The 12,489-nt window shown below is 40.8% G+C and overlaps 2 protein-coding genes across 6 annotated transcripts; both read right to left on the bottom strand.

Moving 5' to 3' along the window:
• Positions 1-229: 229 nt before the first annotated feature.
• LOC105566989 (condensin complex subunit 2) lies at positions 230-4,583 on the bottom strand. Its single transcript, XM_012021468.1, has 3 exons — positions 4,147-4,583; positions 3,928-4,083; positions 230-2,895 (listed from the first exon to the last, which is right to left on the bottom strand). Exon 3 carries the CDS (start codon positions 2,810-2,812, stop codon positions 761-763), a length of 2,052 nt encoding a protein of 683 aa, XP_011876858.1. The 5' UTR covers positions 2,813-2,895; positions 3,928-4,083; positions 4,147-4,583; the 3' UTR covers positions 230-760.
• A 129-nt stretch (positions 4,584-4,712) lies between these two features.
• LOC105566987 (meiosis-specific with OB domain-containing protein) lies at positions 4,713-12,466 on the bottom strand. Of its 5 annotated transcripts, XM_012021467.1 has the most exons (10): positions 12,144-12,194; positions 9,307-9,445; positions 8,525-8,700; positions 7,811-7,945; positions 7,276-7,532; positions 6,628-6,850; positions 6,141-6,257; positions 5,647-5,809; positions 5,359-5,566; positions 4,713-5,170 (listed from the first exon to the last, which is right to left on the bottom strand). In XM_012021467.1, exons 3-10 carry the CDS (start codon positions 8,604-8,606, stop codon positions 4,985-4,987), a joined length of 1,371 nt encoding a protein of 456 aa, XP_011876857.1. In that variant the 5' UTR covers positions 8,607-8,700; positions 9,307-9,445; positions 12,144-12,194; the 3' UTR covers positions 4,713-4,984. The 5 variants fall into 5 exon arrangements, with proteins under 5 accessions (XP_011876857.1, XP_011876853.1, XP_011876854.1 ...); XM_012021463.1 differs by lacking the exon at positions 9,307-9,445 and having other exon boundaries at positions 12,144-12,466; XM_012021464.1 differs by lacking the exon at positions 9,307-9,445 and having other exon boundaries at positions 12,181-12,321.
• Between the last annotated feature and the right edge of the window lie 23 nt (positions 12,467-12,489).

The following is a 12,489-nucleotide window of genomic DNA, read 5'->3' as shown; positions in this document are numbered from 1 at the left end:
AAAATCCCACTTTCACCAGACGGTCAGTTAAACTGGTTCAGTTTTCAGCAGTGTTGAAGTTAACTTGTTCATTAATCATCTATGTTTTTGATTTTTATTCAGACTTGACTTTTTCTCTCTGATATCAAGCTTAATTGGACTTGACATTTAATCTAAAGAGGAAAATAAGGCCCGGTTTCACCAAACGTCGTTTAACTTTAATCTTAGCTTAATTCATGTCTATCTAAAGTAACAGTCGGAAAAAGACAAAGAACGAATTAAGCTAAGCTTAAAGTTAAGCGACGTTGGTGAAACCGAACCTAAATAGTATCTGCGGTGGCAAGTAGTCACGATTGGTAGCTTTGTTGCAACTTGGCACTTGCATATTCGTAATCTACGCATCAAACTTTAATTTAAGCCAGCGGCACACGATGCTTTTTCGCTTGCTGGTTTGCTTGCGTGCACCTTTGCTGGCTAGTGAGAGCCAATCAGAATTCCATGTGATAGATGAGCAAGACTGTGTGCCGCTGGCTTTAAATCCAAAACGAATCTAACTCTTTTCCGGAAATACTGGACTTGGCCGAGCTCTTTGCAATTTTTATCACGACATTGTGTGATTCGCCTATCTTTAATTTTCCTTTAAAAAAATATCAATTTGCATTACATTGTATTTATAAAACGTCTATAATCTACAACTTTCCATCAATTCTACAATTAAAAAAAATATTACACTTTGAATGTTATAAATCTTCTTGAATTTTTACATAGAGGCAAAGTTCTCTCACGCTGATGTCGATTTCCCAGGCTCGATGATAATGTCAGACAAGTCCGGTACCGAACGAACATTCAATTCCTTCTCGTTTGCCAGATGTAGCATGGATATGAAAGCGATCGGCACGCTCAGTGCTTCGGCGTTACTTTTAGTCAGTAATTTCGGTAGCGCCTTGTAAATATCACCGAATTGTTTACCATCCTTCATCGTGTCAGTCTTGTTCGCCGTCTCTTCAGTATTCGCCGCGGCCACGTTATCGTTCGTAGACTTCATGGAGGTCCACATAGCGTTCTTCAATTGTCGCATGTCGATCCTCTTCGCCTTTAAGCAATACGCGATGGGTATTTTGTTAACTAGCTTCGGCGCGGCGACCAGATTGTCGCCGGTAAAACCCTGGCTACCCAACTGTGTAACTGCGCCATCATCGAAGTTACAATCGTCGTGACCATCATCCCTATTTTCGTAATCTTCGTAGTCGTCATCGTGCTCAACGTTGGGACAGTACTCGAGCGTATCGTGTGGATTGTTATAATCGTAGTTCTCGCCGTCAGACACGTCCGCAACGGCCACCGTATCTCCGTCCCCTTTGTCTCCACCATTCTCAATTCTTAAAGCTTTCTTGTACATGTAGAACTTGTTCAATTCTGTGACGTCGTAATGCACATCTTCCGGTAGCACCAAGCTCTCGGTGGTCCATTCCGCTTTCGCAGTCTTGGCATGTAACTTAATGGACTGGCTCGACGCAAATTTCGCCTCTATGACATCGCGTACGTTGTCGTCGTCGTCGTACAGCAGCTCGAATTCTTTTCTCTTTCGCTGCTTAGCCTGCATGCAAGCTACCTTGGTGCCACTTTCGACGCCAGTTAATCTCGCGAACTTCCAAAACTTCCAGTGGGACGGGCCGGCCCAGTGCAAGCGCATGCTCGGCTGGACGAACGAGTACTCGGACACCCGGACGTTGGGCACGTCCACGATATTCGCGTCCGTCGTGTCCCGATAACACGCCTGAGCATTGTTCTCGTTGTTGTCGTTGTCCTGCTCGATGTTGAAATAGTTCATGGGCTCGGGCGCAGGCTCGTCGTCGGCCGCCACGCTCGCGTCCAAATCGAATTGGAATCGATCGCCGCTCTCGTCATGAGGCCCGGCTTCTTCTTCCGACATCTCCTCCGGTTCGTTCTCCACGGACCAGCCAAGAAACTCGAAGTTTGAGTACAACTTACAGATTTCTAAATTCGAAAAATCTTCGATCTTCGGTATGCCGTACCTCGCGTTCGAATTAATTGTCGACTCGGACGTCTTCTCTAGGACGTCGACGATCACGTCGTTGTACAAATGCTGATAAAAGCCGGAGTTGGCGTGGTTCGGCAGTATCGCCTGGTACAGCATGTCGCTAGTCTGCAGATCTCCCTCGCCTATCGTCATCGACACAGGCTTCGCGATCTCGATGTTGCCTCTCAGAGCCTCCACAGTGCTGATGACCTGCCCCGCCTTCTTCTTCTTCTTACTCTTCGTTTTCGTCTGCACCTCGACCCCGCCTCCCTGCGTAGTTTCTTCCTGCTCCTCCGTATTGTCCTGTTTATCCAGTCCGCCGACCATCTTGAGTATCTCCATGTGCACGCTGTCCACGCGGTATCCGTAGATCTTGGTGCTCACGTCCAAAGACGTGCTGGCCACTTGCAGATTCGACATATTGGCATCTTGCTTCTTTATCATATACGTCATGAAGTCGATCATCTCCAAGCTGAACGCGTTCTTAATGTTGATCTTGTTCTCGGCGCTCAGTTTTATGCACTGATTTATGCTCTCGGTCATCTGGGGCGCCGGAATGTTCGCTAAGAATCCCAGGGAGTATCTTTTGCTGCTTCTGTTAGGGGACAATGCCGACGCCTCGTTAATTTTCTCACGCCGACGAGCGATGCGTTCCGCCTCATCGTCGTTTTCCGAGAAAGTGCTAACCGAAGTTGATTGGACAATGGACTTTCTCCGCAACGGCGACGAGGAGGTCGGCGAGTTCTGTATCGCCTCCAGCCGCTTGTGCGCTAGAGACTTACGAGCCTCCATTTTAATGGGGTCTTTTGTACTTTCCTCTTATTTATACAACTGTTACGGTCTATGTGTCTGTTCCTCAATTAACTCCTATTCTTCTGAAACACGCAAGCACAGCTTTAATTAGCACAATACATTTTCAGTAACGCAAACGCTGCAGATGCGAATCATTTGTGTGATCCCAGCGCACACGCCTAACTTCTGTACAGTCACTCTCTGCAAAAATTGCAATTGCAGACTAACATAAACCATTGAAAATTATATCACAAATTTCCAGCACGAGCGACCTGGTCTAAATATTTTTGAGAACTGAGTTACTGCCAAATAAAGAAAAAACATTGAACGTTTTCTCTAGGAATTGGTTGTCCTAAAGTAATTAGTAAGTTTATCTTAGATTTATACATACAAGAATCATTGTCGACCGGACCTTACAGTAAGGGCCTGAGCAGAATGGCTGTCTTGCACTCTCAAGACATAAGACGTTAACCTCAAGACAAAGGCTGATGGCAGAGAATCTGTAAACACTTAATGCTGGGTCTACAATAAGAGTCGCAGAGTCGCAGTCGTAAGAATAATCGACTGTAATTGGTCAATTCAGTCAGACACATAAGAATTAACCAACCATAGTCGACTATTCTTACGACTGTGACTTTACGACTTCTATGTAGACAAGGCTTAAGACTGTCTCGGTCGTAGACGTAGGGCAAAGCAGAGAGAAACGTAAGTCGTGAAAGGTATACGACCCACGTTTCTCTCTGCTTTGCCCTACGTCTACGACTGAGACAGTCTTAAGCGTTTACGGATTGTTCTCTGCCATCAGCCAAAGGCTCGAAACATAAAACACTGTCTTAGGTCCAGTTTCACAAACGTCGGTTAACTGTTAACCAGAGTTCAGTCGACTTCCTATCTTTCTCTATCTTGTTATCCAAGAAGAGACGGAGGATCAATCAACTATGGGTTAGCGGTAAAACGACGTTTGTGAAACTGGCCCTTAAGAGTATAAGACAGCCGTTCTGCTCAGGCCCTCACGCATCATGTACCATTTATCCTTACTTAACATTTGGTGCACAACAAGGATAAATGATGCAACATGCGTGAAACGGAGCGCACCTTAACCTAGCGACACCCACCGTTTATCGCGGCAAAGTTCTTCACTATCCTCTCGAGATCGGTCCTGATCAACCGCAGTAGAACGTAATAGCGCTGCAGTTCACCGTGAGTCTTCTGCAGGGTCTCTAACGTACGCTCGTCGCGAGAAGGCATTGGAGTGTCTTGCGCCGGTGAGTCTGCACGTGAAACGTTCAAGCGTTTAGATCGGAACGCTAAGCGGTCACCTCGTTTTCGCCTACCTGTCGACCGCGCGTCTGGCGATCATACGAAAAACACGGTGATGAGAACGACGAAGAACACCCAGCGATAAAGCAAAGTACGTTGCGTCTCTCAAGCGGACGACGTCACATTCAAATATTGAAGACAGGGTTGCCATTATCCCGCGTTCCTAAAGACGCAAGATCCAATCCCGTCCAGACAAAGTCTGTTCGCGTCGCATATCCCAACAATCGACCCTATCATTGGTCACATCAAATTGTTCGCTTTGATTGGTTCTTTCCATAGAAATCTGTACTATTAGGTACAGGACTATGAAACGTGACACTTGTATATACCAATTTTCTACATCTTACATCTCTTTAACGCCGATACTTGAACATTTTTTAATCCTGAAGCTCGCCCAATTTTCAGGTTTGGCCAATGGACGTCCGACGACGTCGAGTGAGACACTCGATTGGCTAATTTTATTGCTCGTCGTTGAGACGCATTTCGAAGCACATAAACTTTGCTCCAGCAAAAGAGCCAAGATTTTATATAACTTTTGTCATATAAACAGTTAACTTGGCGCAATGTGAAATTTGACATATTTTTTGTTAATTAAACAACATATCTTTATTGTCGAACAAATTTCAAATTAAAAAATTACTTTATACAATCTTTTTCTTAATGTACGTCTGTTATTTAATTCATTATATACGAATAATGAGAATTATTAAGTCTGTTAAAAAAAGAACGTATTTATAATATATCCTTTTGATATTTTTATGTGGACGTAAAATAAAAAAACTTGTCTAGTAACTATTATTAAGAAAAATTATGACTAATTATTCGTATCAAATTAGAGAGAAAATAGAACTTTTAATATACGGGTGTAGCTGCAATCTGTTCAATAGCTCGTTCAGTTTCCTTGTCCCGTTGAATTGCTAAAACATTATATAAGGGACGCGGAAAGGCAGATGTTGGTCCGAGAATATGCAGACGAACGTCGCATTTCTCTAACAGGTATAGCCACTTCAATTCGTTGCGCTTTTCTGCTGTCATTGCCTACAATAATTATATTTTAAGTACTATTGAAACTAAAATTTAACAGTATTAATCTTGGCTATTTTACATGCTTCAATCTTCATTGTTTCCATTTCTACTTTTTGGTAAACGACGAAGAACGTTTTAAGAATCGTTCCCTTTTTGCGTGAACAATTGAAAATAGTCATTCCACAATTTAAATAAAGTACCTGAAATTCATCAACTGTGCAGCCCAGAACTCGTTCCGCAATGTCGCCGGTTAAACGACATCCGATGAGATATCCGGTGTCGTCCTTCAAATTTATTTTTACGTTAAACTTTACAGTGTTTAATGGCGTCCGCATCCCGTTGCCTGACGGGCAACTTAAGTTCATACAAGAGTCCTGCGTGTCCGCGACGATCTTTTTACATAGAGCACTAAAAGTGAAAGTGAGAACAGTACAGTGCAATTGTCGATTCATTCGTTGGATAATATATGACGTGAATAAATAAAGTACCATTTTATAGATATTATGTCTTTGACTGGACTGTCCAAGTTCATTTCGGTTATCGAGGCCCTCACGATCGTTGCGAATTGTAATCTCTCATCCTCCGTAGTCGTTTTCTTCTGTAATCTCTCCGAAATTTGCTGCACCGTCATAACAGTCGTGATAGTATCCGCTGTTAACACAGAAATTAATAATAAATCAGAGTAAACTTTGCATTTGCACCCGCGTAAAGGAATTGCGTTAAATTTTATCTCAACAAAATAGAGAGGGGGAGAGAGCTACTTATTTTTTCTTTTTGCCATTATACCTATTTTTCGAAACATTCTTTAAGCGATAATAGATATTTTAATTGATCGTAGATAATTGGAAAGTATTTTTAACAGATATTTAACACAATACTAAATGTCAGGATTGTAAACGTGATATAGAAATATGTTTACATTAATTTACAACAATATCTTTGCATCAAGTTCGGCGTAGAAACGCTCATTTGCTATTCTTACGATTTGGCACGGCAAACGGGTCGCTGCATACGGAATCAGGATCGTAATGCTGTACCGCGTTCGTAATATCCACGGCTTGCGGTATATCCAGACACTCCGTGATCAACGTTCGTCTTGCTACGTGCAATAGATACGATTATTGCCAATGTGGTGACGAGTCTTTTTGTTAACCGTTTAATGCGCTTACTCAATATGGAAAATAGCCAAAGAACTGAATGTGTATACGTACATACATGTAATCATTTCATAAGCTATAGCTTAAATTTAAAAGAAAACTATCTTGTATTTTAGGAGAGAATTTTTTTACAAGACATATTAATTTAATTTATAGTAGATAGTATAGAAGACAGTCGAATCTTTAAAATTACGTTGAAACCTATTCAAAGAGATTTTCGTAGCCCTTCGCCAGATCATCGTAAATACATTTTTTTTTAAAGAGATTTCAATAATCATTACATAAGAAGTCGAGATCAGATTTCGAACGTACCGATACTCAAGGTAGTTTTCTTCTTGTACTCGTCGTACGCGATGCGAGCGTCGATCAGGAACAGTACCGTCTTCTTCGGTTCCCAAAATGCAGCTCTCTCGATCCAGTCCTTGTCCCACAGCATCAACGACACTGTATTATCCGTCGATGCGTCCGCGACCTCGAAATTGCGACACGTTATGGCTCGTCCGTCTCGCGTTATTATATTACGAGTGTCAGCGATCTACGGTATGTTAAATCAATAATTGCAGATTTATAGTCACGGGCGTGGAGGTAACAGTTTCGGAGCAGCGAAAGGTTTCCGCGTTGATTTCATTTGTAAGAAATCGAAATTTTAGAAACACAAATACTCTCTAACTAGTCAATCAGTGGCCATTATCACTGAAAACAGTGAATAGTCACTGATTTGCAGTTATAAGTATACTACTGAAAATTGCGGTATATCTGTACAACTGCGAATCAGCGACCATTCACTGTTTTCAGTGGCAATTCATTGATTGATTTTGATAGAGTATTATACTAATTTCGAACTTGCGATTGAATAAATAATGTTTTCCAATAGCCACGCGAAGCTGGACTTCACCAGCGAGAAATGACTCGTCGATCGATGCCGAGTCATTTCTCACTGGGTCATTTGTTACAACTTACAAACGTAACGACGACCAAGAGGTCGACAAAGCGATTGCACAGAGCCTCGATGTTGTCCAAAATCGCTTTCAGGCTTTTCGCGGAAGTCACGCTTTTCACAGGCCGCGTCAGTAGAGCCTTGTACTGTTCGCTAGTCGGCGCGTCGTGCTTTTGCACCAGGGCCGCGCCTTCGTTCACAATTAGGACGAAGGGGCTGGAAGTCGACGGCATAAATTGCTCGTCATTGCGTTTCACGATTTTCGCGTTTATCACTTCCACTGTAAAACAGACTCCCTTTTTATATCAGGATTCGTCGTAAGTCATAAAAAGATAGAAACTCGTTGTTTCCTCCTTCATTCGCGAGAGTCGCTATTTAGGACCGCTCGCATTTATACAGGTCGAGCGTGAAAACAATTTGTGTCAGATATAAATTGTGGAAAATATATTAAATATGTAAGAGACAATGTATCTCGCGTGACTTTTGAGATTTAATAATTACAAAGTGTCACATCAGCCTCTCTGCAATTTACGGACGATTCGTGCCGAAAATATTCACCTACGGAACCGATGTTGAACGTGGTCGATAATTTCTTCATGAATTCCGTGCTGCCCCACACGGTGACGTTAATAAAATCCTCCTCGGAGTCGCGCAAAGTGAATGTCCACACGCTACGTTCGCCCGCGTTTCTAACTGCAAGAAAATCAACGGGGTGAGAAGAGAAAAGAAATCGCCGCCTCTCTCTCTCTTCTTTCATTTCGCGCGAACGTCGATGGCGTACGGGGAGGGAACCCGATGGACGGAGGGGTATGCGTACATTTGGTTCGAGTGGCGTCGAATGTCCTCATGTTCGTGCTGCTTATGATCACGCCGATCGCGAAAGTGTTGGGCGCGCCTTCCTGCAGCCATTTTATCTCCTGTCTGTACAGAAACGACATGTTCGACGATCGAACGCGACGGCGTCGTCGGTTTTGTCGGCGCGAATCGAAGTGGAAGACGGGAAGACTGCACGAAGCGCGTCCGCGCACGCGTGCGCATGCGCGGTTCGTAGCGCGGGAGCAGTCGCCAATCGCGACGCGCGTTCGCCGTCGAATCTCGCCGCGCCGAATTTCGCTGAATTCGAAACGCGACGTTACAATGGGCATTAATTTGCCAAAAAAGAGAGAGAGAGAGAAAAATGCGTCCACAACGTCCATTCCTCTCGGTGCAGATTCACTTTGCAGATTAATGAGAAATTATATTAAGGCCGGTGTATTCGTAGTTTGTACTTACAGGGAGAAACCTGTGAGCGGCCGCGCCGGCGTTTTACTTGATACCGTTTCAAGAGACTGTTTTGCCGCGTCTTTACGCCCATTTTTACATTCGGAACTATTTCGCATCTTCTGACACTGCCGATAAAGTCCACCGCTTTGTGCGTGTACGTGCCACGCCTATTTTTCAGGATTGTGCTGTGAAATGCAAAATTACATTGACACAACTTATCTGCATGATATTTACATCAACTCCTCTCATGTAGACAATGTAAATTTTAGAAATAAGATGTCAGAATGCGTAGCACAAACATGGCAAGACAAATTAGTTAATTGATAATGTTACAAACGTTGATAAGCAACGTAGTACTGTGGATTAATATTTGCATTATATTTAAAAAATGCGTGTCTTAAACACTGTACATTCAACGGGCAATCACTTGCTGGATATAATTCGCTTTAGTCACAACAAACGCATCAGAAAATAAGTAAAAGGCGCGAAAAAATAAAAAACGTATAGTATAAATAAAATGTATTATCATAATAGAAGTATTTCAATCGACGTACACGTACAGTTAAGTATTTCAAATCATAACTTGGTTTTCTTATTCTTCGGTAACATAATTTTAGGACAAGCACACAACGCGCGGATTACATGTCTAATCTAACGATGATAAGAAACAATCTTCATCGACGCGAATTCATTGCTACGATTCTTTTATAGAAATGCAATAACTGGGAACGAAAAAGCAATGAACAATTAATAGAATAAAGTAATTGAATAATTAGAGATTATTGATGTACCGTAATTTTCCAGTAATTATTTCGCTTTTACATTTCTATAGGGACGTTTATTATTCTGTATGTTTTTGTTCTTTGAATATCGGAACAGAATTGCTCTCATAATTTTTTTTTCGAAGAAAAAGATTGTTGAACGCCACATCTACAATTAACAATGCACGAGTGGTAAAATATATTCATGTCACACGGCGCTAACGCAAATCTTCTCTCAAAACATCAACCGTACGTGAGTAACAAAAACACAAAACATCCCTCAGTACACCAAGAATTAAATTTCTTAAATTGATCGTTATCTTTATCGTTTTCTGAAACAACAAGAAACCTATATTGATTAATCAGAAAATAATATTCTTACTAAGGAAAGAAAAAGATTACTCACTCTCTTCATTTACGTCATCAACGGTATTTTTTCCAAAACTATTTCTGTCAATACTAACATAACTTATTAGGGATGTCTGAGGAAATAAGCTCGCAAACGTCTTTAATGCAACATAAACGAGATTACTTTTTTCGCTATATACAGGCACACTTATAAATCCAATGGAATATTTCTTTAAATTCACTTTGTCTTTAAAGGACTGTAATCTTGTCTGCACCTCTTCTTTCGTTGTACCGCGTTCCATCCTCAAAATGACGGACCACGTTCGAATAGAACCAGTAATTAGGACAGCGGAACACCTAAGTAACAGGCGATTCCTCGTACTAATACGGAACAATACTCCACCGCATACAGAATCGACTTTATTTTCTGTGCTGTATATACATATATGCAAAGAGAAATAAACGTGTGTTCTCAGGTATTAGCCATCGTTATGCATATAACAGTTGGACATATCGGAATAGTAAACTTCGATAATTGTTTAATTAATATAAATTATACCCTTCTTGTACGGCTGAGGCCCAACGTTGTGCTACATCGTAACAGGCAAAATCACAGAATAACATAAAACATGAAGATGTTTCCTGATTTGACGCAGATGTTTTATGTTTAACAATTGTATTAATTATATCCTGATATTGATGTGTTTCTTTTATGGTGGAAACGTCTAACAGTTCAAAAAATTTTATTTCCACGTTCGGGATTTGTGGTAAAAATGTACATAATACATTTACATCTAAAAATTCCCTTCTTGGATTTACATTTGCAGCCACACAATCACCCCATAACCATATGACCTCGCACTCAGGTGGAAATGAATCTTTTATGAAATCTGAACAAAAAATAAAAGATAAATTATTATATTATATTATACTGTGATTTAAATAGAAAAATTAATAAAAGAATTAATATTAAAATATAGTTTATCCATCATAAGTTGATTTACGTAAAATGTTCACTTTTTAGTATTATGAAATCTTGGTTATTCATTGGTTTACATAAGTTTAATTTTTACACGTACACGCGCACGCACACACACTTATTACATATTTTTATGTCAATAAAAATTTGTACGTGCTCTTATAAAACTATAAATTAGTATTAATACTTATTTATATGGTAAACAAAGTAATATACCGATTCCAGCAAGCATAAATACGGAAACAAAACAAAATGATACCGATGGCTCAATTCTCATATTGTTGGTAAAATTTAAAAATGTATCTTTGATGTTGTACATGTAATTCGACTGTCCAATTGTTACAATGTTTGTATAATTTAAAAATGTACGTTTGATGTTGGGTGGGCCATTCAAATGAATAAACAGTACAAAGTGACAAGACTCTAATCGTTTCCGTTTCTTCTCCTTTTCAACTTCTGACCAAGGGCTGAAAAGAATTTTACTCAAATTTAAACTGCGTTCAGCTTATGTTATCGCTAGGTGCCTTTTGTAATACAGCGAATGGGGTGACTTTAAATATTTATTACTAAAAATATTGCATAAAAATGGCTCGTAACACCTTCTATCTCTTTAAGCTGTTACACAATATTAATACAGTGCACGAAAGAAAGAACAAAAATGAATGAGAAGAAGAAAGAGCTACAGAGCTGTTAAGTTTACAGAGCAAAAATCATCCTTTAAAATACGGGGCTTAATAGTTTTATGATGAAATTTTTATATATACGACACGCACAAAGACATTATTTGTACGTACATTAAACGGACCTGTTCTGTAAAAGTTGACGATATCGCCACGTGTTTTGCGCACCTTTTCTGTGGTATATTATATTTGCGCAAAGCACGCAACGATGTCGTTAATGTTTACAAAAAAGCTCCTTAAATTTTCACGCCGGGAGAGATTACGACTGTGTTTCCATCGAGGGTCAAAGCCGAGCTGGAATTGAGCCAGAATCGAGTTGGGGTAAACGCCCTTGCCGTGGAAACATCAAACTCGTACCTGAACCCTATCTTATCAAATTTTAAGGTACGGACCAAATGAGGTTCGATGGAAACGACCAGAGTCGAGTTAAGTTCCTGTATTGTTGCCAACAGATTAAATAGTAAAGTAGCTTTCTGATTTACCTCAGTTCTGTTTTCTTAAATTAAAATCTAAAAATATTCTAAGGTAATTTTATAAGGTAGGGCTCAGACTTGAATTTGGTGTTTCAACCGAAGCGCTCGACCCGAACCCGATTCTGATCGGACTCTAGCCCGACCTTGACCCTCGATGAAAACACAGTCGATGTTGTTAATCGGCGTCGAAACGATGCTGAATCTATCGTCGAAATCGTCAAATCGATATCCGCCGACGAAATCATTTCTCGCTGAATTGTTCATGCCTATATTAACATAAACGCGATGTAGAAATCTGTAACTATACTGTTTGCTTTTAATAAGTGCAGAGTAGGAACGCGGTTACATCGAACCTGGTTCGCTGTTGGCGATTTGACACCTTTGTACCTGTAAGCCACCGCGGCACTCTTTATGTCTTTCATACTTAAATATTGAAAGATTTTGCTTATTCCATAGAAGTGTAGTTCGTCTATTCGAGTGCATGGATTTTGGTCGCTTCGCGTTGTGCCGTTGCTGTTAGATGCTCCAGGTTCTTCCTCCCGAGAGCGTCGAATTCTCTTTCTCGTAGGACCCTCCATCAGTCCTTTTCAAACGCCCCGAGAAACAGGTTCTGTGGAACGTCACAGTGTCACAACAAAACACACACCACACTGCAAGAGTGATGCAAGGTAGCCACACCACAGTATAACCACAGTATAACCAGTATGCCCACAGTATAACCAGTATGCCCACT

This window comes from Vollenhovia emeryi, unplaced genomic scaffold (assembly GCF_000949405.1).
Source record: "Vollenhovia emeryi isolate VEMERY1.0 unplaced genomic scaffold, V.emery_V1.0 DF939141.1, whole genome shotgun sequence".
Lineage (NCBI taxonomy): Eukaryota > Metazoa > Arthropoda > Insecta > Hymenoptera > Formicidae > Vollenhovia > Vollenhovia emeryi.
Note: the sequence above shows the minus strand (reverse complement) of the source record. Positions and strands in the feature narration are given on the sequence as shown.